The sequence below is a fragment of the Plecotus auritus genome (assembly GCF_963455305.1).
Source record: "Plecotus auritus genome assembly, chromosome: 1".
Classification (NCBI taxonomy): Eukaryota; Metazoa; Chordata; class Mammalia; order Chiroptera; family Vespertilionidae; genus Plecotus; species Plecotus auritus.
The window spans coordinates 34,742,219-34,767,032 of record NC_137770.1 but is presented as its reverse complement, the minus strand read 5'-3'; the positions used below and the strand labels follow the sequence as shown (position 1 = coordinate 34,767,032).

The 24,814-nt window shown below is 41.3% G+C and overlaps 1 protein-coding gene across 1 annotated transcript in view; it reads left to right on the top strand.

Annotated features, from left to right (window-relative positions):
* Positions 1 to 24,814, top strand: part of SYNE2 (spectrin repeat containing nuclear envelope protein 2) — a 321,491-nt gene that overhangs the window by 114,472 nt on the left and 182,205 nt on the right. Inside the window, exons 17-31 of the mRNA XM_080686255.1 lie at positions 1,300 to 1,464; positions 2,555 to 2,704; positions 4,088 to 4,261; positions 6,050 to 6,208; positions 6,921 to 7,094; positions 7,989 to 8,123; positions 11,048 to 11,206; positions 13,710 to 13,921; positions 14,074 to 14,164; positions 14,945 to 15,042; positions 15,915 to 16,041; positions 17,769 to 17,926; positions 18,738 to 18,888; positions 19,551 to 20,161; positions 23,666 to 23,845. Coding sequence (XP_080542381.1) covers positions 1,300 to 1,464; positions 2,555 to 2,704; positions 4,088 to 4,261; positions 6,050 to 6,208; positions 6,921 to 7,094; positions 7,989 to 8,123; positions 11,048 to 11,206; positions 13,710 to 13,921; positions 14,074 to 14,164; positions 14,945 to 15,042; positions 15,915 to 16,041; positions 17,769 to 17,926; positions 18,738 to 18,888; positions 19,551 to 20,161; positions 23,666 to 23,845 — 2,744 coding nt within the window. The remainder of the gene's footprint in view (positions 1 to 1,299; positions 1,465 to 2,554; positions 2,705 to 4,087; positions 4,262 to 6,049; positions 6,209 to 6,920; positions 7,095 to 7,988; positions 8,124 to 11,047; positions 11,207 to 13,709; positions 13,922 to 14,073; positions 14,165 to 14,944; positions 15,043 to 15,914; positions 16,042 to 17,768; positions 17,927 to 18,737; positions 18,889 to 19,550; positions 20,162 to 23,665; positions 23,846 to 24,814) is intronic.

The window sequence follows — 24,814 nt, the reverse complement described above, 5'->3', positions numbered from 1 at the left end:
AGTACAGGGTTTGGCAAATAGAAGACACAATAAATATTTGTTTAATGATTGGAAAAAAAAGTTTAATTTTTCAAATCAATACTTTTTATTTCCTTTTTATTACATGTATTGGGGTGTCACTGGTTCTCCAGATTAAACAGGTCACATCATCTGTACACTGTACTGTGTGTTCACCACCCCAAGTCAAGTCTCTGTTCATCACCATTTATCCCCCCCATACCCTCCTCCACTTCCCCCTAGCAATCACCACACTGTTGTCCATGCCCATGAGTTTTTCCTTTTTCTTTTTTGCTCAATTCCTTTAGCCCCTCCATTCAGTTCTTGTGAGCTCTAAATCCTTTCTGAGTTTCTAGAGGAGGGAAATCAAAATACCTTAGACTTAAGTGGAGAGGTGTGGAAGAAATTTTAGTGTAATTGATTATTGTTTCATTTGCTATTGATGTAATAATTAGTTTTATGATTCTTGGTTTTTACTATAGTCAGAGCTGTGCAGCCATCACCATAATCAGAACAGTTTGTTTTCCTCTGTTGCAAATGGATAAAGCTAGCTTCTGAGACGAAACATTTTTAGGTAGAAACTAAAATTACTCAACAGAAAGGAGGCTGTTACATAAAAGTAAAATTTGTGTTTGTGAGCACAAAAAGAATGTTTGAGGGGTTAGTGAGACATTACTTCTCCCTGCCACCTGTATTGAGATTAGAAAAACATCTTTGCCTTTCGGCAGTTGTGTTTTTAAAGTTCTTTTATTAAAATTCCCATAACTCTGAGAGAAATAACTCTGTGCTAAGGTGCCCTGAGCTGCCAAAGAGAACCCTTTAAATTAAAGGGAAAACTTTTAAATTTAAAGGTAATTTAAATTTTGAGGGAGATACGACAAGACTTGTCTGTTACACTATGCAAATTACTACTAAGTTTTTTGGACCTGACTATTTAAAAATGAGAGCTTTTAGATAATTTTTCTGAGTCCATGAAAATATTGCTGAGGCATTACAGTGCCACAACTGAAAAAGTTTGAGAGCCTTTGCTCTGAGCTCATCAGCCACTTAGAAAGGTGTAAGATCAGATGCTTCCCAAGAGTCCAGGACCAGGAGTGGTGTCAGACAGCTGCTGCCTGCTGGTTCGTGCTCAGGGATGAAGAGTTAGATCAGTGCGGACAGGAGCATCTGCTAAAGGGAGGGTCAGAATCTCTGCAGAATCCTCACGTTTGCTTGCAGTCAACCTGGGTAAAGATCTGTTTACAGATCATAGAAAGACAAATATTCTGCCGTTAAAATACCATGTTGCTTATGTTTATGTAGGTTCCTTCTGAGACACTATCCCAGTGGAATCTTGAACACACCACTTTAAACGAAGTGGGAAATTTCTTAATTCAAGTCAGCAATGATGAATTTGGATCATCTATTTCTAAAGAACTGAGAAGGCTGAATAAAAGATGGAGAAAGTTTGTTACAAAAACTCAGCTCGTAAGTTTTTGGGGTTTTTTTTGGTAACAGCTTCATTGAGATAAACGTCACATACCATACAACCCATTCATGTGTATAATCGTGGTTTTTAGTATAGTCAGAGCTGTGCAGCCATCACCATAGTCAGAACAATTTCATCACCTCATAAAGAAACTCTGTACCCATTAGCAGTCACTCTCCGCTTTCTCCCACCCTCCTCAGCCTTAGGCAAGCGAGAAATCACTTTATGTCTGCATAGATTAGCCTATTTTGGATATTTCACATTAAGTGGGATCATATAATACATAGTCTTTTGTTTCTTTTTTTTTTTTTTAGTGTAATGTTTTCAAGGTTCATCCATGTTGTAGCATATATTAGTTCTTTATTCCTTTTTATTGACAAATAATAATAGTCTATGGTATGGCTAGACCACATTTTATTTATTCATTGATTGGTTGATTTGGCTTCTTACCACCCTTTTGACTATTATGAATAATGTTGCTGTGAACATTCATGTACAAGTTTTTGTATGAACATATACAACTCTCTAGTGAATTTCTTTTACCATTAAAAAATAATGTTAAGTTTTTTGTTTGTTTGTTTTGTTTTTTTAAATATTTTATTAATTTTTTACAGAGAGGAAGGGAGAGGGATAGAGTTAGAAACATCAATGAGAGAGAAACATTGATCAGCTGCCTCCTGCACGCCCCCTACTGGGGATGTGCCCGCAACCAAGGTACATGCCCTTGACCAGAATCGAACCTGGGACCCTTCAGTCCGAAGGCTGATGCTGTGTCCACTTAGCCAAACTGGTTAGGGCAATGTTAAGTTTTTTGCCTACTAGATTTCAAACTCCTGAGAACATACACTGAGCTTTATTTATCTTTGTATTTGGTATAGCGCTTAATAAAAGCAAACCTTACATAATTTTTGAGTTGAAATTATTAAATTATTCTTTTTCTTATTCTTAACAATTTGAGACTGAGGTGTTTTATGGGAAATGCTCCTATTTTAAAATATATTGAATATATTATGTCCATTTATTATTGGTAATAATATACCTTAGCATAAAAATATGAGCATTAAGTTTTATGACATTAATTTCTTATAGGAAATGAAACTGCCACTTATAAAAAAGCAGGAACAGCCTGTTCTTGGTAATTCTGAAAATATGCAGCCATCTAAAGAAGAAAAACCAACTGTTGACTCTTCAACAAGTACTCCATTAGAACTTCCTGAGAATCACAATCAGAATATAAAGGTGAAGAGGTCATACTTTATAACATTTGTATACAGAAATAATTTAACTGCGCTGTTTTTCTTTGGAAAAAACCATATTGTTGAAACAGTGGTATGATTATGTGATGATATTTAAAATGTAATCATGTTCCAGTAAAATGCTTGAGTGGTTCCTTTCATGAAGTATTCTTCAGAATTGGTGCTGTATCTCTCACTGAGGAGGAGAAGCTTCCCAGACACGCCAAGCAGTCAGACTGCTCCGTGTGGAAAGGAAGCTGGTATTTTCTCCCTGAACTTCTTACTGGTGCTTGGACATTGTTAGCTTTAAGCTAGCCCCACCTGTGTTTGCTTCCTTTCCGTAAAATGGGGAGAACTGTAGTCTTTGTTTGTTGCTTTGTTTGGTAATTAAGAGGATGCTTATAGATAAAGATATCTTATCTCTAAAGGAACAAAAAATAAAAACCATACACAGGTATCATACCTGTGGTTTTGGAAATGTGCCTTCTTCAGAATGACTTACACAGTTTTACTTAAGAATGTAATATTGAACTGGCTTTGGCCAGTGGCCATGATGGACTGCTTATAAGACTAATCAGATAAAATCTTGAAAGATCTGAATTTGTGCAAGATGCTTTTAGAATAGAAGAATATAAAATAGTATATTCTTCTAATACATTTGAAATATGATCTGGTAAAAGGAACAACTTTAAGAATGAATATGTCATGTAAAGCTAGTAACGTCAACCCATAGGATATTGAGAGATTATTCATGGAAAAAGGCTTAATTTTGTTGAAATTTGATTCTGTCTTTTCTTGAGGATGTTTTGAAACTACTGTTACTAACAACTGTATTTAATTAAATTGTATACGAGGTTTAGAAATGTTTTTATAGAATCAGTACCCTAATTTTCTAAGATTTTTATCTTCTTAAATGTAAAACGGAGACCATAGTAATTAGCTGATAGGAATTATATTATCATTAGGAAAATATATGTGGCCCTGGCCAGGTAGCTCAGTTGCTCAGAGCATCATTTTGATATGCAAAGGTTGTGGGTTCAATCTCCGGTCAGGGCACTTACAATAATCAACCAATGGATGCATAAATGAGTGAAACAACAAATCAAAGTTTCTCTCTCTCTCTCTCTCTCTCTCTCTTCCTCTCTCTCTCTCTCTGAAATTAGTAAGTAAAAAATTAAAGAAAATATATGTGAGTAAACCTTTAAATATTTAAAGTGATATGTACTATCATAAAATGTTATTATTGTCCAAAACTAAGTCTTAAGCCATTAATATATGCTGAATTAGCATCCTTTGGGGTGAAAAAAAGAGATAACTTTTTAAAATTGAAAATTATTTTATGATGTAAACATTGTCATTTTTTTAGTGATAATTTTGAATGTTGTAGGCTGGGGAAGAACATGAAAAAGAAAATGAAGAATTCACAGGGCAACTAAAAGTGGCTGAAGAGGTCGAAAAACTCATTGGAGAAGTAGAAATCTGGGAGGCAGAAACCAAATCTGTTTTGGATCTTCTGAGACATAAAGATGATGTAGATGCTTCAATGGAAGAATCTTTGCAGGTATGAGGGTAAAAGCATTAAAAGGACAGCTTTCATGGTTGTAGACTGAAGTATTAAGATAACTAACAAGTTTGAGAGTAAAGAGTAATATGACTGTTTGAATTTTCTTAGTTGGGAGTTTTTTAAATAGCATGGATTCTCATTCCTGAATCATTTGCTGTGACTTTGCTTGAAGACAGAGGATAGACTGGAAGACCATTAATAATCCCTTATGTGAGTCTAAGTTTTTGAATTAATTTTCCCAGCTACATGATGGAGATTAAAATATTTTCTTGTATGAGAGGGCGATGAGGAGATAAGTGAGTTCAGTCTCACATAGCTCAGTGCAGTGTGAATATAAGAGATATGACAGTCTATGCTTTGAAAGCTCATTCATTGAGTAAGCCACTTTTCCCTTCTTGACACAGGGAGGGTGACGGATGTTGTTAAAACTCCGTTCTGTCTTCATTCTCAGGCAGTCGACTCATTGAAAAGCAATGAGGCAAGATTGCGTTTTAATATCACTCAGTTCTCCTGGGAATGAAGTTACAATTGTGGTTTTTACTGAGTTCCAAGCTCAGCTATAAAAATCTATGGAGCATGTCATAAATTGCAACAAGATGGAAAGTTCCCGGAATAAAGGAATACTTATGTGATTCTTTCAAATCTACATTTCTGAAATGGTGTATATATAGCATTTTGTGTTTCCGTTGTGTATAAGAATGATACTTTTTATTGCTTTGAAAATATTATTTAAAGTTACCTGTGCCATCTGCCAGTGCCTTTTACTTTTATTTACATATTTATTTATTTGCTGCATCTGGAATTTATTTAAGTAAAAGAAGTGAGTGAGAAATGAGAAATTCAATATTTAAAAATATTTCAAAAAAATAACAGTGAACATACAAACATGCTAGAATATAATTTTGTAAGAAGGAATTAAGTAGATCTTTATTGGATCAAGATATATTGTAAAGTAGTTTTGATATCTATAATAATAAAAGCCTAAGCGACCATCGCACAGACAACTGAACAGGCTGCGTGGGGTGACCAGGCCGGCAGGGGGGGCAATAAGGGGCAACCAGGTCAGCGGGAGGGGGGGCATTTAGGGGCGACCAGGCCGGCAGGGGGGCCAGTTGGGGGCGACTAGGCCGGCGGTGGGGGGGCAGTTGGGGGTGACCAGGTCAGCAGGGGGGGCAGTTAGGGGCAATCAGGCAGGCAGGCAGGTGAGCAGTTAGGAGCCAGTGGTCCCAGAATGTGAGAGGGATATCTGACTGCCGGTTTAAGCCTGATCCTGCAGTCGGACATCCCCTGAGGGGTCCCGGATTGGAGAGGGTGCAGGCTGGGCTGAGGGGATCTCTCCCCATGCATGAATTACGTGCACCGGGCCTCTAGTGTTGTATAAAGCATGGTTCTAAAAAGATTATTTTCTAATAGTCACTTTCTCCAGTAACATTTATTGGATTCCCTTGTGACTGATTTGGCTTCGAGCAACTTAATTTTAAGGTTTATTACTACTCTCTCAACTTATTTTTCTCTTTATTGACATTATATTACTTAAAGTATTTTATTGAAGTGTATATAAAAAGTCTTAGTATATAAAGAATCTATAAAAGACTATGTTGCTCAGAATTTGACTGTATAAATATAAAACTTAAAATGAAAATTTAAAATAACATCCTTTAGAATATAAATTTGTCTCATTTTGCATTAATAATTAACCTTTTATGATTTCTGATGAGATTTAATGTAATGTTTAATATGTAATCAGAATGTTTATTGTGATCTCACTTTAATTTGTTTTAATAGCATCTTATTGCCAAAGGCTCTATGTATGAGGAGCTTGTGTCTAGAATGGAAGACACTGTACAAATGGATGTACAAAATATTTCAAGCCAGGAGTCCCTTGAACATGTTCTCACAGCTGGACTTCAGGCAAAGATTCAAGAAGCTAAAGAGAAAGTCCAGGTCTCTCTTTAATGTTCCTTATTCATGAATTTAGTCTTTAAAACGAAGAGGTCAATGGGAGGACGGGGAAGTTGGGGGTGGGGATTGCTCTGTAGTTTGGAAATGTTTAGTAAAATATAACTTTTGCATTATATATATATATATATATGTATATATATATAATATATTTTATATATAATATATATGTTATATATATAATATATATTTTTTATATATAACATATATATAATATATAATATATATATATATATATATATATATATATATATATATATATATAAAATATATGTATATATTTTTTCTTTTTGGTTAATCCTCACCCCCAAAATATTGTAAGTATATTTTTCCATTGATTTTTAGAGAGAGTGGAAGTGAGGGGAAGAGACAGACAGAGAAAAATTGATGTGAGAGAGACACATTGATTGGTTGCCTCCCGAACATGCCCTGACCAGGATCGAGCCTGCAACCAAGATATGGGCCCTTGACCAAGAATCGAACCTGGGACCCTTCAGTCCTCAGGCTGACACTCTATCCACTGAACCAAACTTTATCATTTCTTTATAATTTAGACATATTGGAAAATATTATATAATAATTTAGATACTCTTATGTCTAACAGGAAAATAGGAGTGGCAACACAAAGAACTTACTTAATAATTTGTTAATTTTATAAGAAGCCAGGCTAAGTGTTGAGAATTTTTTGTCTTCACAGATCAACATGGTAAAATTAGGTGCAATGTTGAAGAACTCAGCTGATGTCTCACCAGACCTGAGTGCCAGGATGAAGGTGGAAGAATCCCTGAAGGAACTGGAATCATACATTACAAGGGCTGAGCAGTTACTTGGCCAAAGAGAGAGCCGGAGTGGACTGATTTCAAAATACAAGGTGGGACCCTTTAAACTATCAAATGTAGGGTATTTATTATTAACCAACTATCTAATTTGAAATCAAGATGTTTCCATCACTGTGATTATACACAAAGTTACTGTACCTTTAACATTTTTTCAACTTTTATATACATCATTCCCCAGAGACTCTTAAAAATTAAAATGAAGATTTTAAAAAATTCAGTATACTATTGTAGACCTGCCAAATGTGTAATTACTTTATTTATTTATTTAAAGTATGTTTTTATTGCTTTAGCCAGTTTGGCTCAGTGGATAGAGAGTCGGCCTGGGGACTGAAGGGTTCCAGGTTCAGTTCTGGTCAAGGGCACATGCCCAGGTTGTGGGCTCAATCCACTGTGGGGGGCATGCAGGCAGCAGCTGATCCATGATTCTCTCTCATCATTGATATTTCTATCTCTCTCTCCTGTCCCCTTCCCCTCTGAAATCAATAAAAATATATTTTTATAAAAAGAGAGAGAGAGAAAGAAAGAGGGAGGGAGAGAAAGAGGAAAAAAGATCAATTGGCTGCCTCCTGCATGTCCCCTACTGGGATCCAGTCTGCAATCTAGGCATATGCCTGACTGGGAATCTAACCGGTGACTTCTTGGTGTTGGGAGGGCACTCCAACCAACTGAGCCGCACCGGCCAGGCTGTAATTACATTTAAATAAGAAATATTTTGCAATTTTTTTCAAAAGAATTCAAGAGATGCAAATGGGCTATCAAACCTCAAGTTCCAAAGAGAAGTCTCCTTTAAGTCTTTAAATAGTCTTTATAGAGTCCTTTTCTTAGCTCTACCTGTGAAAGATCTACCAAAATTAGCTTTGAGGACTTGGCAGTGGGATGAAGCTTTCATGTTCTTGCTTGCATCTTTTTTTTTTCTTTTTAAATAGGAAGCGCTATTAATTTTCAATACTAAAAGTCTGGCCAAGTATTTGAAAGCTGTTGAAGAACTGAAAAATAATGTCACCGAGGATGTAAAGCTGTCTTTGGAAGAAAAGAGTAGAGATGTCTGTGCCAAGTGGGAGGTAAGAACATGCATATGTATCCAGGGCTTGTACTAATGCTTCTGACCATGGATCTGTTTGTCATCAGAGTCATTCTTCATACGTGTACTAGAGGCCCGGTGCACGAAATTCGTGCACGGGGGTATGTGTCCCTCAGCCCAGCCTGCATCCTCTCTAATCTGGGACCCCTCAAGGGACGTCCGACTGCCCGTTTAGACCCGATCCAGGTAGGACTGGGCCTAAACGGGCATTCAGACATCCCTCTCACAATCCAGGACTGCTAGCTTCCAACTGCTTGCCTGCTTGCCTTCCTGATTGCCCCTAACAGCTTCTGCCTGCCAGCCTGATCACCCCCTAACCACTCCCCTGACAGCCTGATTGATGCCTAACTGCTCCCCTGCCAGCCTGATTGCTCCTAACTGCCCTCCCCTGCAGGCCTGGTCACCCCTAACTGCCCTCCCCTGCAGGCCTGGTCACCCCTAACTGTCCTCCCCTGCAGGCCTGGTCCCCCCCAACTGCCCTTCCCTGCAGGCCTGGTCCCTCCCAACTGCCCTCCCCTGCTGGCCTGATTGCCCACAACTGCCCTCCCTTGCAGACCTGGTCCCTTCCAACAGCCCTCCCCTTCTGGCCATCTTGTTGTGGCCATCTTGTGTCCACATGGGGGTAGCCATCTTGTGTGTTGGAGTGATGGTCAATTTGCATATCACTCTTTTATTAGATAGGATAGAGGCCTGGTGCATGGGTGGGAGCCAGCTGGTTTGCCCTTAAGGGTGTCCCAGATCAGGGTAGGGGTTCCCTTGGGGTGTGGGGCGGCCTTGGGCGAGGGGCTTGTGGTGGTTTGCAGGCTGGCCACGCCCCCTGGCGACCCAAGCAGAGGCCCTGGTATCTGGGGTTTATTTATCTTCTATAATTGAAACTTTGTAGCCTTGAGCGGAGCCAAGCCTCCTGCTCACTCTGTGGCTGTAGACATTTTTGTTGGGATTTATGTATCTTCTATAATTGAAACTTTGTAGCCTTCAGCGGAGGCCAAGGCAGGCCAGGGCTGCAGAAACTTGGCTTCCTTGATCACTGGGGGCAACTCAAGCCTCCTGCTCTCTCCAGCTCTGTGGCTGCCACCATTTTTGTTGGGATTTATTTATCTTCTATAATTGAAACTTTGTAGCCTTGAGTGTAGGCCTGGGCCGGCCAGGGCGTCAGAGAAGCTTGGCTTCCTCCATCGCCGGGGAAACCCAAGCCTCCTGCTTTCTGCAGCTCCGTGGCCGCAGCCATCTTGGTTGGGTTAATTTGCATACTCGCTCCTGATTGACTGGTGGGCGTGGCTTGTGGGTGTAGTGGAGGTACAGTCAATTTGGATATTACTCTTTTATTAGATAGGATATGTATATGTGTATGTATGTGTGTGGCTATATAGATAGATAGATATAGATTTCAGAGAAGAAGGGAGAGGGGGAGAGAGAGACAAACATCAATGAGAGAGAATCATTGATCGGCTGCCTCCTGCACGCCTCACACACTGGGGATCGAGCCTGCAGCCCAGGCATGTGCCCTGACTGAGAACTGAACCATGACCTCCTGGTTCATAGGTCGACACTCAACCCCTGAACTCTGCTGGCCAGGCTCAGAGTCATTCTTGATGATCCCCCCTGTTTACTCAAAATCACAGAGGGCTGATCCCTGCAGGCTGCGGTCTCAGGTCCTGTAGCAGCTGGCTTCTCTCTGTGTTCAGCCAACGACAGCACTGAGATTAGAAGGAGATTGGAGGGGGGAAGCAGCAGAGTCCAAAGGCCTTCATGTCCTCTCTTTCTTGCCAGTGCCTCTCGGCTGTGTCTCCCCCTGGCCGTAGGTCCCATGGAGTCGCCTCTGCTGGTGACCTTCTGCCTGGACTCCACTGAGGCTTCCAGCCGGGTGGTGGTGGCAGCCTTCTGCTGATGCTCATCTCCGGATTGCGTTCCTGTCCCCGCTTGGGCTTTCATCTCTTGTGTAATCAATCCCGAGCATGTAATTCCCTCTGAGTTAAATATTTAGTGTTTTCTGGTTTCCGGGTTGGATCCTGACTGAGACAACATATTGACACACATACCCAGAGTTTCCGTGAGACAGGTATTGGCTTTGGTGGCAGACAGACTTGGATCCAGCAGCTATGACCCCAGGGAAGTTGCTCAACTTCTAGGAGCGTCACCGATAAAATGGGAATAACCCCCCCCCCCGCTTGGTGTGATTGTTGTGAGGATTTATGGAGAGTACCTACCACAGAGATTGTGTTCCGTAAATGATATTTAGTATTGAATATGGTTTTTGTGTATGTGTGCATGTATGTATGAATATATGGAGAGAGGGGGAGAATAAAGTAATATAATTGAATGTCTGCTGTTAAAGGTCCTCTTAAAACACCTTAAAGTAAACCTTATTTTAGAACAATTTTATATTTACAGAATTATTACAAAGATAGTACAAAGAGTTTCAGTATACCCCAGGCACAGTTTTCGCTGTTATTCACATCTTATATTAAGATAGTACCTTTGTCACAATTAATGGACTAATATTGATACCTTATTAATAACTAAGTTTGCATTTTAATTTTATTTCCACAGTTTTCCCCTAATGTGCTTTTTAGTCTGTTCCAGAATCGCATTCAGGATGCACATGATAGCATCTTGTTGTTTCTGTTCGGCTCCGATGTGTGTTTCATGAATATTTTCTCCCAGTCTGCAGCTTGTCTTTTTAATTCTCTTAACAGCGTCTTTCCCAAATAAAACACATGTTTAGTTCTTAGAAAGGAAAAAAAATATGTTTATGGGTCCTCCTCAAAGATACAAGGATGAATGAGAATTTCATAAGCTCTTTTCTGTCATTTGTTAATAATAAGAGTATTTTTATTATGTTTTTTTATAAAAACCTTTTCAATAGATTTGGTTCCCATGGTTAATATGTGTCTTTGTTTTCAGTCTCTTCATCATGAAATGTTCTTGTATATTCAACAACTAAAAATAGACATTGAAAAAGGAAAAATTAGTGACACTATTTCAAGACTTGAAAAACAAATAAATAAAGAAAAGAAACTAATTCGGCGAGGAAGGACCAAGGGTCTCATTAAGGAACATGAGGTAAACCACCTGTTTTCCATTTACATTTTGTCCTCATTTTGAGGTTTTTCTTAAAGGCTGTGTATGTCCTTGGCCTGGGATTAAATTGCCTCTCAGAATGACTTCATCTGTCTCGCTCCCTGGGGATTATCCCTTATGCAGTTCAAGCTCTAACTAGAGCCTGTGATTCTTGCTTTTTAGAAGTGAGAACAATTTAGCATTGAGTTAATCGTTCATGACTTCCCTTGTATGTTTCAGTGGCCCCTGTCCTTGAGAGTCTGGTTACAAACTGTTGCTGATGTACCCACAGTTGCTTTTGTGGGGACATGGTGTCCTCAAAGTGCAGCTTTAGTGAAAGATCTGAAATCAGGATGTAAACCAACTGGGGCAAATCTAATGGTCTCCTTTTGGTCCCCCTCCTATTTGATTGCATCCATGTATTTGACAGTACTGGCCCCTCTTTTCGCTTTTTTAAAACTTTCTCCTGCTGTGGCTCTCTTAATGGCAATTCCTCTTGACTTTTCTTCTTTTCTTTTTTTCTGTGGGAGGGCTTCTTTTTAGTATACTTTACACATTTCCCTTTTTTATTGTGCTGTCTTAATGTTTTAGCTTTGAGTCTCTGCTTTTGGCTAATTTCATGATTGTTCTAGGCCAGAGGTGGGGAGCGTCTGGCCCTTGGGCAGTATAAGGCCCTTGAAATCATTTGGTCTGGCCCTGCCAAGGCGTTAGGGGGAGTTAATTAAATGTTTGACCCAATACAGCAGGCTAATTTTTAAGTTGATAATTGTGTGTGGCCTGTGAATGATGCTATAAATATCCAATGGCCCTTGGCAGAGAAAAGGTTCCCCACCCCTGCTCTGGGCAATTTCATGCACTCGGGGGTTTTAGCTGCCCCTCTGCAGTGATGGCGCCTGAATCGTTATCTCCCATGCGTCCTTTCCCTGAGCTCCAGGTTCTGTTTCTAACTGAGACATCACCAGTGTTCGTCAGACCTCACCTTCAGCATGTCCAACATGAACCAGTGATAGCTCCTCAGACGTTTCTTACTCTGATGTGCCCTGGTTTGGGAGGGCTTTGCTGTCTCAGAATCTCCTCCCTCTCCTTCCCCTTCCTGCCCACGCAGCCTTGGTGGAGTCAGCTGCCAGGCCCCATCTGTTTCTCTGCAAAACAGCTGCTTTTCCATCCTTCCCATCGGTGTTGCCTGGCTTATTTCCTTGGCGTGATGAGGGTTCCATCATCTTCCATACCCATCACCGAGTGACCCCTGGGAACCACAGGTCTTGGGTCCCCGACTCACCATTACTCCCAGGACATCTCCAGACTCCTTAGGAGGCCGTTCAAGTCCTTCACCGTCTGGCCCCAGGACATGCCTCAGCCTCTCTTTCTCTGTGCTGTGCCCTTTACACACTAGACTGCTGTCCTTTCAGAACATCTGGAGCCTTTCTCCCTTGGCTGCTCCTTCTGCTGGGAATGTCCCCTCCCCCCTTTACTTGCTGGTCTCCTTGTTCTTTCTGCATGAAGCTGGGGTGGTTCCCTCATGTGACTCCTAAGGCAGGTAGTGGGTCTGCCCTCTCCCTCGTCACACTATATGCTCATTATCTGTGTGACTACTGTAGGGGAGGAAACGTTTCCCTCGACCCCCTTGGGGTCCCTGGCTGGGTCTGAAAATTAAACTGACAAAGATTCACAAGAGAAAGGGGCACACATTTTATTGAACTTTTACCTGCACGTGGGAGCCTTGACAAGAGGTTGAAGACTCGTAGAAGTGAGCAGAGCAGGAAGTCTTGATACCTTCAAGATAACAAAACAGTCCATTTGTGAAGAATTGACAAGGCAAAAGCGTGTGGGCTGGGCTGGTAAATGGTGAAGAGGTAACACAGGACCTCTTGGGAGGGAGGATCGAGGTTCGTTTAACAAGGTTTGTTTGCAGACTCCTCTGGTGCCGGTCAGGGCTGAGAAGCGTTTATCTCCAACAAAAGGAGACTATTTCCCATCTTTAGGCAGAAAACAGGGAGCTTTTTCTGTGTTTACGGCTTCTTTTTTGTTTTTAAATATGTTTTTATTGATTTTTAAATAAAGTCAATAAAGGGGAAGGGAGAGGGAGACAGAGAGAAAGACCTATTGGTTGCCTCTCGTATGCACACAACAGGGTATCAAACCTGCAATCTGGGCATGTGCCCTGAACGAGAATCGAACCAGTGACCTTTCTCAGTGCACAGGACAATGCTCAGCCAACTGAGCCACACCAGCCAGGGTTGCTTACTGCTTCTTAATTTTCATGTCAAAGGGGCATATTTTGGGGTGACATATTATGGTTTCCACATTACTGGGCTGCGGCAAATCCCTATAGGGCCGATTGCCTCATCTTTGTTTCTCCATGCCCATCACCACCCTAGGCACATGGTGGACAGGCTTACAAAAGATTGCGTTGTTAAAGTCACACACATCTGTTAGTGTCTAATCCTCATGGACTAATTATGTAAACTCATTTGAAACACATTTCCTGCTTTATTCCCTCAATTAGGCCTGCTTTTCTGAGGAAGGCAGCCTACACCAGCTTGATCACCACATGGAGGTCCTGCGGGAGCTGTGTGAAGAGCTGACTTCCCAGAAGAGGCAACAAGAAGTGAGGAGGGTGCTCAAAGATTATGAACAAAAGATAGAAAGACTTCGGAAATGTGCTTCTGAGATTCACGCGACACTGCAGCCCCCTGTGGGAGGCACGTCGAAAAACAAGTTAGTGCTTCATAAGAACAGCTACGCGTGAAGGGGGAAAAACGAGAGAAAGCCTCTTGCAAAACGATCTAGCATTGAGTATTATTATGCATTCTCTTTTCAGGCTTCATGATTCTCCCTCTATTTCAATATGCCATTTGATTCCTTCCTAGGGGGACTGAGAACACATCTGAGAATGGAGGAAGGAATGCCCACAGTGAGGCGCCATCTGCAAACTCAGATAATCAGCCATCAACTGAAAAGGTATTAAATGTGGATAATGTCTTTTACAAGAAAACTCAATGAAGAAAGCCAAGTGTATAATACTCCACTTCTCATTAATTGATGGTTTTAATGACCTGAGAGTCCCCTTCAGCTGAGAAGTCCCACTTAAATCATGCAAGGAAGATTGCTTTTCAGAGAATTAGAATGAGCTTAATTCTCCGCTGAGGGTACAAACAGTTTTTTAAAAAGAGACCATTTTGACCATTATTGACTGTGCCCATTACCAGTGAGGGTATAAGAGGTTATGTTTAATCTGTACAGATGCCTCGGCGTCATTGAGATGAGCTAGTTCATTTCTCATTTATCTTTTTCTCGTTATGTCTTTTACTTTCCTTGTGAACTGAATTTTCACTTAGAATCCTAAGTAAGTGGGCGTGCACTGTATCTCACAGCCCCGATGGCCAATGAGCGGTGTGGGACAGAGCAAAGTGTGTTAGTTTTCAGAGGTCAGCTCCTGCATGCGAGGCTTCTGTCTGCAGTTGACCATCCCTATGTGGTCACAGTCAGCAAGAGCATTTAGGGGCCAGGAGAGCTCCTTTATTGTGCTGACATACCAAGTAGAAGGTGAGACTCGGTGCAATAAATCTCCTCTATCCCATGGGAGGGCCTTTCTCTGAGCTGAGAAACCTCAAATAAATTGTATCTTCTGGTATGCTGTAAGGAGTCAATAATATGCCTTTGTATCAAAAAGTGTTTATCTGTTCTAGACAATTAAGTATATTGAAGATATTATGTTGACTATTTTGCATATTTATTTAGGCAGTGGGATCGATTAAGAATTTGAGCCTGGCATCAGAGTTGAAGCCTGAACAGGAAGAAAAAGATCACAATACATCTATAAGTAGTTTACGAGACAGGTAAACTCTTTTAAACAACTGGAAAGTCCACCAAAAACATTTCATCAATGCAAACATATTATCCTATCTAATAAAAGAGTAATATGCAAATTGACCGTCACTCCAACACAAAAGATGGCCGCCCCCATGTGGACACAAGATGGCTGCCACAAGATGGCCAGAAGGGGAGGACAGTTGCGGGGGACCCAGGCCTGCAGGGGAGGGCAGTTGGGGGGGGACCAGGCCTGCAGGGGAGGGAAGTTGAGGGCAACCAGGCCGGCAGGGGAGGGCAGTAAGGGGGTGACGGGGCCAGCAGGGGAGGGCAGTTGGGGGGACCAGGCTTGCAGGGGAGGGCGGTTGGGGGGGATCAGGCCTGCAGGGGAGGGCAGTTGGGGGGGACCAGGCTTGCAGGGAAGGGCAGTTGGGGGGGACCAGGCCAGCAGGGGAGGGCAGTTAGGGGCAATCGGGCCAGCAGGGGAGCAGTTAGGTGTTGATCAGGCTTGCAGGGGAGTGTTTAGGGGGTGATCAGGCTGGCAGGCAGAAGCGGTTAGGGGCAATCAGTCAGGCAGGCAGACAAGTGGTTGGGAGCCAGCAGTCCTGGATTGTGAGAGGGGCCTAAACGGGCAGTCGGACATCCCTCGAGGGGTCCCAGATTGGAGAGGGTGAAGGCTGGGCTGAGGGACACACACACACACACGCCCCATGCATGAATTTCGTGTACTGGGCCTCTAGTACTTTAATAAGTTCTTATTATGCTTGGGTCAGAATTTTTGCATGTGGTCCAGAAATTCAACAGAAATTCCTGGGATTTCCTCATGCATAATTGATAGTAATTGAAAAACTTTTTTGTCTTATTTTTAAAATTAAGTAATGTCACCTTTAATTTTTCCCAGGTATGATACACACACAGAAACTCTTGAACTACACCTGCAAAACAATAAAGTTAGGATTACTTCTGATTTCCCTAGTGATGGGGAAAGGAGTAGTGCTTGTCTGCAGGATAAACTGGAAGATCTAAAGGTAATTATTGAAAATATTATGAATTTACCTTTTATTAGAAAATAATACCACCATGAATATAGTCACCATTTTTGTTGAGGTCCCATATGCCAGATATTTCCAAGGACTTGGTTTGATTGCATGTCTAATGTCACCCGATTCCAGAAAGTGATTTGCATCCAAGTATCAAACCCAGGAAAGACTTTGGTGCAGGGTCCTAATTTATCGCTCAAGCTCTAGTTTGATACTCTCGATATTGTGGCTTGCAGAATTTTTATTGTGCTTGGGATGAGAATGAAGGCTTCAGATGAATGGGTCAAAATATTGTGGTCTGAGGCAATTTTAACCAACACTGCTTGCTTTTAGGTTGCTCTAAAATGAACAATACATGAAACACCAGTGACTCTAAATACTTCTCACTTGTTCATTGTCTTAACCAAGCTGTCATAATGTCTGTCTGACGTTGGACAGTAAGGAAGGGGCAGGCAGTGGAGGGAGTGTTCACTCTAAGTGCTGGGTAGTCTTCCTGGAGAGCTTCAGAGGAAGTAGTGCATTTGATTCAAGAGCTACAGAAACAGCTGGTGGTAGGCATATCAATCGTAAGCTCTACCAATAAATATCTTCCGTAATTTGAAGATGATCTGTGCATGGCAATGCGACACTTGTAAGCTTGGAAGTGCATTAGAGTGAACCCTCACAGAAAACCCATCAGGTAGAGAAAGGGCCAGGTGTGGTTCCTATAACACCCTCCCATATTTTCTCGTTTCTTCCTCCAACTGGCCCCTCTCTATTTTCCATCTGAATAAGCAAAATTCATATGGTAAAATCTCATTTGTTCAAATGATGGATTTAGCATGTTTTCAGTGCAATTAAGAAATTGTCTTGAGACCTTACTCCAGGGACTGAATAATAAGTTGGTTAGAAAAGCTATACTAATTCTTAGGGTAAGTGAAGAGCAAATTATACTGGTGAGTAAGCAGTAAAATTTTGTAGTAATGCCTTTTTTTTTTTTTTAAGAATCAATATAAGGCACTGAAAGTGTATAGAATTTTTAGGTGTTTAATTATAAATCAAATTAATTTTTTTATTCACTTCTCGTTTGCTATAAATAGTTTTGGTTCACTCAAATTTTCTTTTAGTTTAGGGAGAAACAGATTTATTCTCTAGAGGAAGTAGAAAGTCTGTTCTTAAAACTGTATGTGTCTTTCTGAATTGTATTCTGTGTACCCAGCTTAGGGGAAGGGGGTTTGGATTTGGGTGAAAGCCACATTGTTGACTCTCTTGACTTCATTAAAAGGGTCCTCTGATAGCATAGTTAATATCATTGTTCCCTGACAGATCCTTTACTTGTAGATGGTTGGGAAAAAATTATTTTCTTAATCCTCACCCGAGGATATTTTTTCCATTGATTTTTAGAAAGAGTGGAAGGGCGGGAGGAGGGAGAGAGAGAAATCCACATGACAGAGACACATCCATTGGTTGCCTCTGGCACTTGTTCTGACTGGGGCCAGGGATTGAACCTGCGACCAAGATACATGCCCTTGACCAGGAATCAAACCCTCAACCCTTCGGTCTGTGAGTTGATGCCCTAACCACTGAGAAAATTGGCCAGGGCGGAAAATATTGTTTTAATGTATTTTTATGGGAAACTTTGTACCTACAGTTTGTGGTTGTCTCGTTTTGTAAGAACAGAATAATTGTGCCTGTTAACCCATAAGCTGATAAATAAGTTTATGTGTTTCATCCAGGTCTTAAAAAATGAAACTGATGCTTGTTGGAAAGAGTTTGAAATCACTTCATTGCAGTTAGAAGAGCTTGAGAGTGACATAAAGAAGCCTTTTATAATTAAAGCAAGAGACGAATTAAAGGAGAAAGAAAGAGAGTTCCAGATGACTCTTAATACCAGGTATAATTCTGAGATCTATTACTAATGAACTTACTAAATTTTTAAATGCCATTGTAAGCTAGGCTAGTACTGTACTAGTATGTTATTTTACTTAGCTGTCACAACACCCTGAGAGAGGCTGCCATTATGATGGCCATTTCACTGATGAGCAAACTGATAGGGAGGTTCAATAACCTAACCAACCCACACTCCTGGCCAGAGCCTCAAGTGGAATTTAAAGTCTGTTGAGTTCTAAAGATCATGCTCCTCCCACTCTCCCCACTGGGGCATGAATTTGGCCATGCGGCATAACTTCTCTGGACCTTGATTTCCTTATTTCTAAAACGAGAGTGCCGTCATTAGCCTTACACATAGGATGTGTATCCCCAGTATGTATCCCTGTTTTACCTTAGAGGAAAATGAGTCGAAGAATCTATGTTAATTACCCAGGGTCACGCATTCCAATTTATTATTAGGAGAGCCTGTTCTTGGAACTCTAGTATATTTCCATGAATAAAATAATTAGTATTCATAATGAGGTTTCTTTGTCATCAAGGCAGTGTTAAATTACATTCAGTAATTTGTATTTTACAGTTTTTCACTTAGCGTGGTATCCATTAATTGGTAAGAATACTTGTATAGGAAACAACTCATTCTTTGGCATTTTTGGATCCCTGGGTTTGTGTTTTAATGTGATGATCTGTACATATCATGGTATGTATTTTTATTGGACAATTATTTTCTGTTCTTGGTTAAGCCATGGCATCAATGTATTTTATAGGGTATCTTTGGTCTCTGTTTCCCCCTCACATCTGGTTTCTTTTGCACCTAGAATGGAGTCTCTGGAGACTGCGCTGCAGCTTGTGATACCTGTGGAGAAGGCATCGCTCCTTCTCTGTGGCTCAGACCTGCTCCTTCTGCATGACGTGGCCATTGAAGAATTTCACTTCACCGATGCTGATGGCATTTATCAAAACCTGAAGGTACATACCACTTTTCACAGGATAGTCATAGAATAATTGGTTCCTCGGATATTTGCTTATAAATACATGTTTTTGCATTTTTAATTATGCATCAATAATATGTATTTAGAATATAAGCTATGACAGAAAAAATCTTTAATAAAACTTGTTATTTATTTCTCAACTCTTTAATTCCTTTCAAATTTGGAAGTAGGTACTATAGAGTAACAAGGTATTTTCTTTGAATTCAAAATGAAGGATTCCTTATGAATGCCTTTTCCAATGACTGAAATCTTAAGTATCATGCTAGACTCATATGCATATATCAGCATATCCCACAGTTTACTTATTCCATATCCCATCATCAATACAAAATAGTGAGGTTTTTTTTACTTCAGATTATAAAGATGTCTCAACAGTTTAATCTGTGATTATTTTCATTGAAGCAATAGATACATATACTTGTTTTCTTTTGGGGGTAGAAACATCAGGAAGGGTATCAGATGATAAAGCCGCTGGGCCATCTGGTCATTTGTAATTAAAATGTTGAAAATGTCAGCCCTTGTTAAACCGAGAAGCAGTTTTCTAGATTAAACCTAGTTACATAATTTGAGGTTAGTTTGTGCCCTGCAGCCGTTCATTTTCTACCTCAGCCTTTTCAGCTCTTCTTACCTTAATTTTAGGATATCGAAGATTCCACAGCAAAACAGATAGACATCTGTAACAATTTGGAGCAGTTGGGCAACTTTGCAGTAAAGGAATTACACCCACTTGATTTACGTGCAACACAGACTGTTATCCTGAAACACAGATCACAGCTGGAGGAGACGAACCTCAGGATCCAGAGGAGAAGAGATGCCCTCAGGGCTCTGGAGGACTTTCTGGCTTCTCTGAGAACAGCTGCACTTCCTGGAGGGCTGGTCACAGAGCCTTCGGCCTCAGGGACACAGGTGGCACCGGGAGATACTTTGACAGTGAAAAATAAAGAGGGAGAAATTTACCTGATGAAAGAGAAGGCCAGGCATTTGGATAAACGTTTGAAGATGCTTGATATAAGCTTTAAAGATGCTGAACGGGGTGAAGAGACGTCCTGTGAAAAACTTCTCGATGCTCTGGCCAAACCCTTATTGGAGACCCGTGGCTCTGGCGGACAGGAGGAACTCGCGGAAGGAGACAAGTTACTAGACACTTGTATTTTCAAAAATAATGAACTCCTGAAAAGTATTCTAGAGGTGCACAGTCAAATCAGTAAAATTGGTCTTAAGGATCCGACGGTTCCAGCTGTAAAACAACGGTAAGCGTTGTTTCCATCAATTTCCCCCCCAAGGTGACGCTTTTCTGTATTTTCAAATATCTATTAGGTGAAACAAATACTTCCTGTCTATTTCTGTCCCGTCCCACTCTATGCAGCGCTCAGCATTCTTTGCTGTAGACTTTCCATACAAACTTTCTTCTTGTTGATATTGTGTCTTTACAAAATGTTATGTAATTCTTTTTTTTGTAAAGTTTTCATCCTCATGGACAAAGGAGTCGTGAACTACGATGTGGATAAAGTACACAAGCTGCTGCAGGGTCGCGCTAGTGCAGTGTATTTACTGTGTTCTCTTGATGGGGGAAGACTGGAACGTTACACATTTGGTCATAAAGAAAGAAGTGGTAGCCGATGCACATGCCACACCTTGTCCCTACTTCTTCCTTGATTATTTGGCTTCATGCTTCCTCCCATCAGGGTTAGGGTGGGGACTGAGTGGGAGGGCATGGGATTGAGGTAAGCTACGGTTAGTGTTGGTTCTGGAGACTGAGCAGAATTGGGGTAAACTGAGGTTGGCAGCCTTCAATATGAGTGCTATTTTAATTCTGCCTTTCAGACTCGGCCTCTCTGTCCTGATACTGACAATGTTAGGAAGAGGCACTTTTGTGAAGCTCCCCTCCCCTTAGTAAATCTCTCCCATGTTCTGTCTCCTCAGTCCATCTCTAGTCCTTCAGGTTCAATGCTCTCTTGAGGTCTTTAGCTGACCAAGCTCTTTCCTCTGAATGTCCCTGTGACCTCAGTCTCAATGAATCTCCCATTCCTATAGTGCCCCAGTTCCTAATGAGGTGTCAAACGAAATACTTATTTAATTATTGATTCATTGTTAATATATTTTTATTATAGATTTAGAAAGAATAAGTACATAAATTAAACGTTAATTTTTAAATGAAAATTACACATTTATAAGTAATAAATTGCTTTCATTTTATATAGCCCCTATAGAGCTCATTTATTTATTTTATTTTTTAATCCTCGCCCTAAGACATACCTTTATTGATTTTAGAAAAAGGGGAAGCCAGCCGGTGAGAGAGAGAGAGAGAGAGAGAGAGAGAGAGAGAGAGAGAGAGACATAGACATTGATTGGTTGCCTCCTTCACATACCCTGACGGGATCAAACCCTCAACCTGGGTATGTGCCCTGACTGGTAACTGAACTGAGATCCACTGAGCCACACTGGCAGGGAGCTCATAGAGCTTATTATCTAGAAGGAAGAGTGAGATATCAGTATATTTGATGTTGAGATAAGCTCTAGAGAAAAATTAAGCAAAGGAGGACAAGAGGGTTGCAATTCAAATAGGGTCATTAACGATGTTTTACTAGAAAGTGACCTTTGAGTAAGTAAGATGGGATGAGAGCTAGCTACGTGACTCCCTGGAGGAAGAACCTTCCAGACTGAGGGAGCAGTGGTACAAAGTCCAGGTGTGAGAGTAGGCCTGGCACGTTGAGGAGAGGCTCGGGGGTGAGAAGGTCAGCAGTGCGGTGCAGAGATTTGAAAAGGTGTCAGGGAGATACTTGATGGGATGGGGCTTAGCTCATGGAGGGACTGTGGGCCATGTGATCACTTTGCCTTTTTCTTTTAAAGTCTGTGTGTGTGTGTGTGTGTGTGTGTGTGTGTGTGTGTGTGTGTTTATTGATTTCAGAGAGAGGGAAGGGGAGAGAGAGAGAAAGAGAGAGAGAGAGAGAGAGAGAGAGAGAAACATCAATGATGAGAGAAAATAATTGATTGGCTGCCTCCTGCGTGCCCCTACTGGAGGCGAGCCCACAGCCAGGCATGTATCCTTACCAGGAACAACCGTGACCTCCTGGTTCATAGGTCGATGCTCAACCACTGAACCATACCAGCCGGGCTTGGCTTTTTCTTTGAGTGGCATTGAGAAGTCTTTGGAGGGTGCTGAGCAGAGGGAAATGACTTGGTGTTGTAACTGATTCTCTCTGGCTGATGTGTTTAGTATAAACTAGAAGTTAAGGGAAGACACAGGAAGTCTAGTTTGATCTGTTTCAGTAATCCAGGTGAGGGATGATGGTGGTGTGGACCAGTGGTGAAATGATGAAAAGTTTTAAGATTTCTGGATATTTCTTCAAGGTAGAGTCTATAAGATTTGTTGACACATTGAACATAGGGTGTAAAAGAAAGATTGGGGGTACCATCAACTGAAGTGACCAAGACTGAAATTGTCAGGTAGTGAATGAAAGATCAGGTGTGCTCAGTTTTAGACATGATAGGTTCAAAATACTTGTTTGACTTTCAAGTATGGATATCAGTAAGACTCTTGAAAACAGATGGCATCAGGAGTTGGGAGAGAGGTCAGGGTTACAGGTATGCATTTGAGAGTTACTAGCATTTTGGAATGCTATTTAAAGCCATGGGTAGCAGAGTGAGTTGTCAGGGGTGGGGAACCTTTTTCCTGCCAAGGGCTATTTGGATATTTATAACATCATTTGTGGGCCATACAAATTTAATCAACTTAAAAATTAAGTTATATTTGGTCAAACATTTAATTAACTCACCCCTAATGCCTTGACAGTGCCAGACCAAATGATTTCGAGGGCCTTATATGGCCTACAAGCTGGACGTTCCCCACCCTTGATTTAAATAGACAAGAGGAGAGGTCAGTGTTGTACATTGGGAGGAGGGGGCCGTGGGAGATGAGGAGGAACAAGGCAGAGATGCTGAGGAGTGGTCAGTAGAGTGGAAGGAAAGTCAAGAGAGTCCTGGGAGCCACACGAGGTCTTTCAAGGAAGAGGATGTAAGCAACTGTGTCAGATGCTGCTGACGAGTGAGGGACGGTGAGGATTTGAGGGGAGCATGAGTTCAGCAATGTGGTGGGTCCTAGAGGTCTTGTCGTGCAGTTTTTGGAGGAGCTGTAGGGAACGAAAGCCTTATGGGAGTGGACTCAAGAGAAACTGGAAAAGAGCAAGTAGAGACAGTGAATATCTGATAAAAGCAATTTAGACCCTGGTGAATGGCGTTAATTGCTCCAGGATCAGTTTGCACCTTAACACCCTGAGCTCAAATGACTCTTTTTCTTGATCTGGGAGAGCTTGTTGTACACAGGGTGGACATACAAGTTTTCCCTTCCTCCTCGGACCCCTCCCCCCCTTCCTTAGCAGCCTTGTAGTGCTCTACTGTTTATCTCTTCTCTCCACCCCAGGCTCTCTTTCCCACTCATTTACGCGCACATACTCTTTCTCTTTCTCCTCACATGCATATACACAGCCTTTATAAGTGTGTTCATCACAGAAAAAATGTTATTGTTTTTATATATTTATTTTAATAAAACCCCATATTAGCATAGTGGGAATGTAGAGCCTCCTGAACTCTGCAATAGCAGCAGTTTTTAATGTGCAATTTTTAATGTGCAATTTTTGTCTTCATAAACCTCCTGAGGACAAATTAAAGATGGTGTGCTCCCCACATTACCCTCATTTGTATCCTGTCAAATTGGCTAATGATTGGCTATCAATCTTTTCTCTTTCATAATCAAGAAAAAAGTCATTAATCAGACTGGATAAGGACCTAGATGACTATGAAAAAGAGAAGAAACACTTGCAAGAAATGGTGAGTTCTCTCCCACAATTCAAAGACGGCAGAGAAAAGGCTCTGAATCAGCAGTGCCAGAACACAGCGCTCCTGTGGGAGAGCACCAAAGCCTCCGTCACTGAATGGTAAGGACAGAATCCCTCCCGCCGCTGCCAGATGCTCTGTAGCACAATTAAAACACAGTCCCGGGCACCTAACGGAGGGCAAACAGGAGTTTCGCACTGGACGCTCACTGGGCCGATGTCAGGGCAGCCCTGGAATCACAGATTGTGGCTGGAATGAATTGAAGAGGTTATCTAGGAAGGCTCACAAACACACAGTCTGTTAATTACCCTCCCCTCCCCTGAATTTGTTTTCTATTGCTGCTATAACCAGTTACATCGAATTTAGTGGCTTAAACATGTCACAAGCTTTTATTACAGTCTGGAGGTCAGAAATCCCCAAATCAAGCTTTGTTTCTTTTGGAAACTTCAGGAGTGAATCCCTTTTCTTGCCTTTTTTTGTCTTTTGGAGGCTTCCTCCTATAATCCTTGGCTTGTGTCTCTTATTTCCATCTTTAAAGCCAGCAGCTTGGCATCTTCTACTCTCAGTCTCTCTCTCTCTCTCTCTCTCTCTCTCCCTCTTCCCCTCCTCTGCCCTCCCTCGCCTCAGTGGAAAAGATATCCTTGGATGAGAATGGAAAAAAAAAAAAAGCTATTGCTGCTGTCAGTCCCTGGGTGGCTCCACTCTCTGGTGATTCCCCTTAACTCTGTTCTCAGTGGTCCTTTCACCACCGAACTCCAGTCGAGTACACTTTCTATGCTTTCCTTCCGGGACCTGAGTGTGTAGTAGTCAAGATAAAGCCTCTCCGTGGTATTTGATCTAGTCTATCCTTCAGTTTTACAGAGGAAGGAATTGAGGTTCTGAGACCTAAAGTAACTTACCTAAGGTCATATATCTAATTAGTTCCCAGCCATAACAGGAAACCAGGTGTCCTAACTGCCACATTATCTGTACTACGCTTTTTAAAATGGGCTAAATCTAGAATGAATTAAATAGACATAAACAACCTGTGACTTGGTGAATCAATATTGAAATAATCTCCAAGAATAATT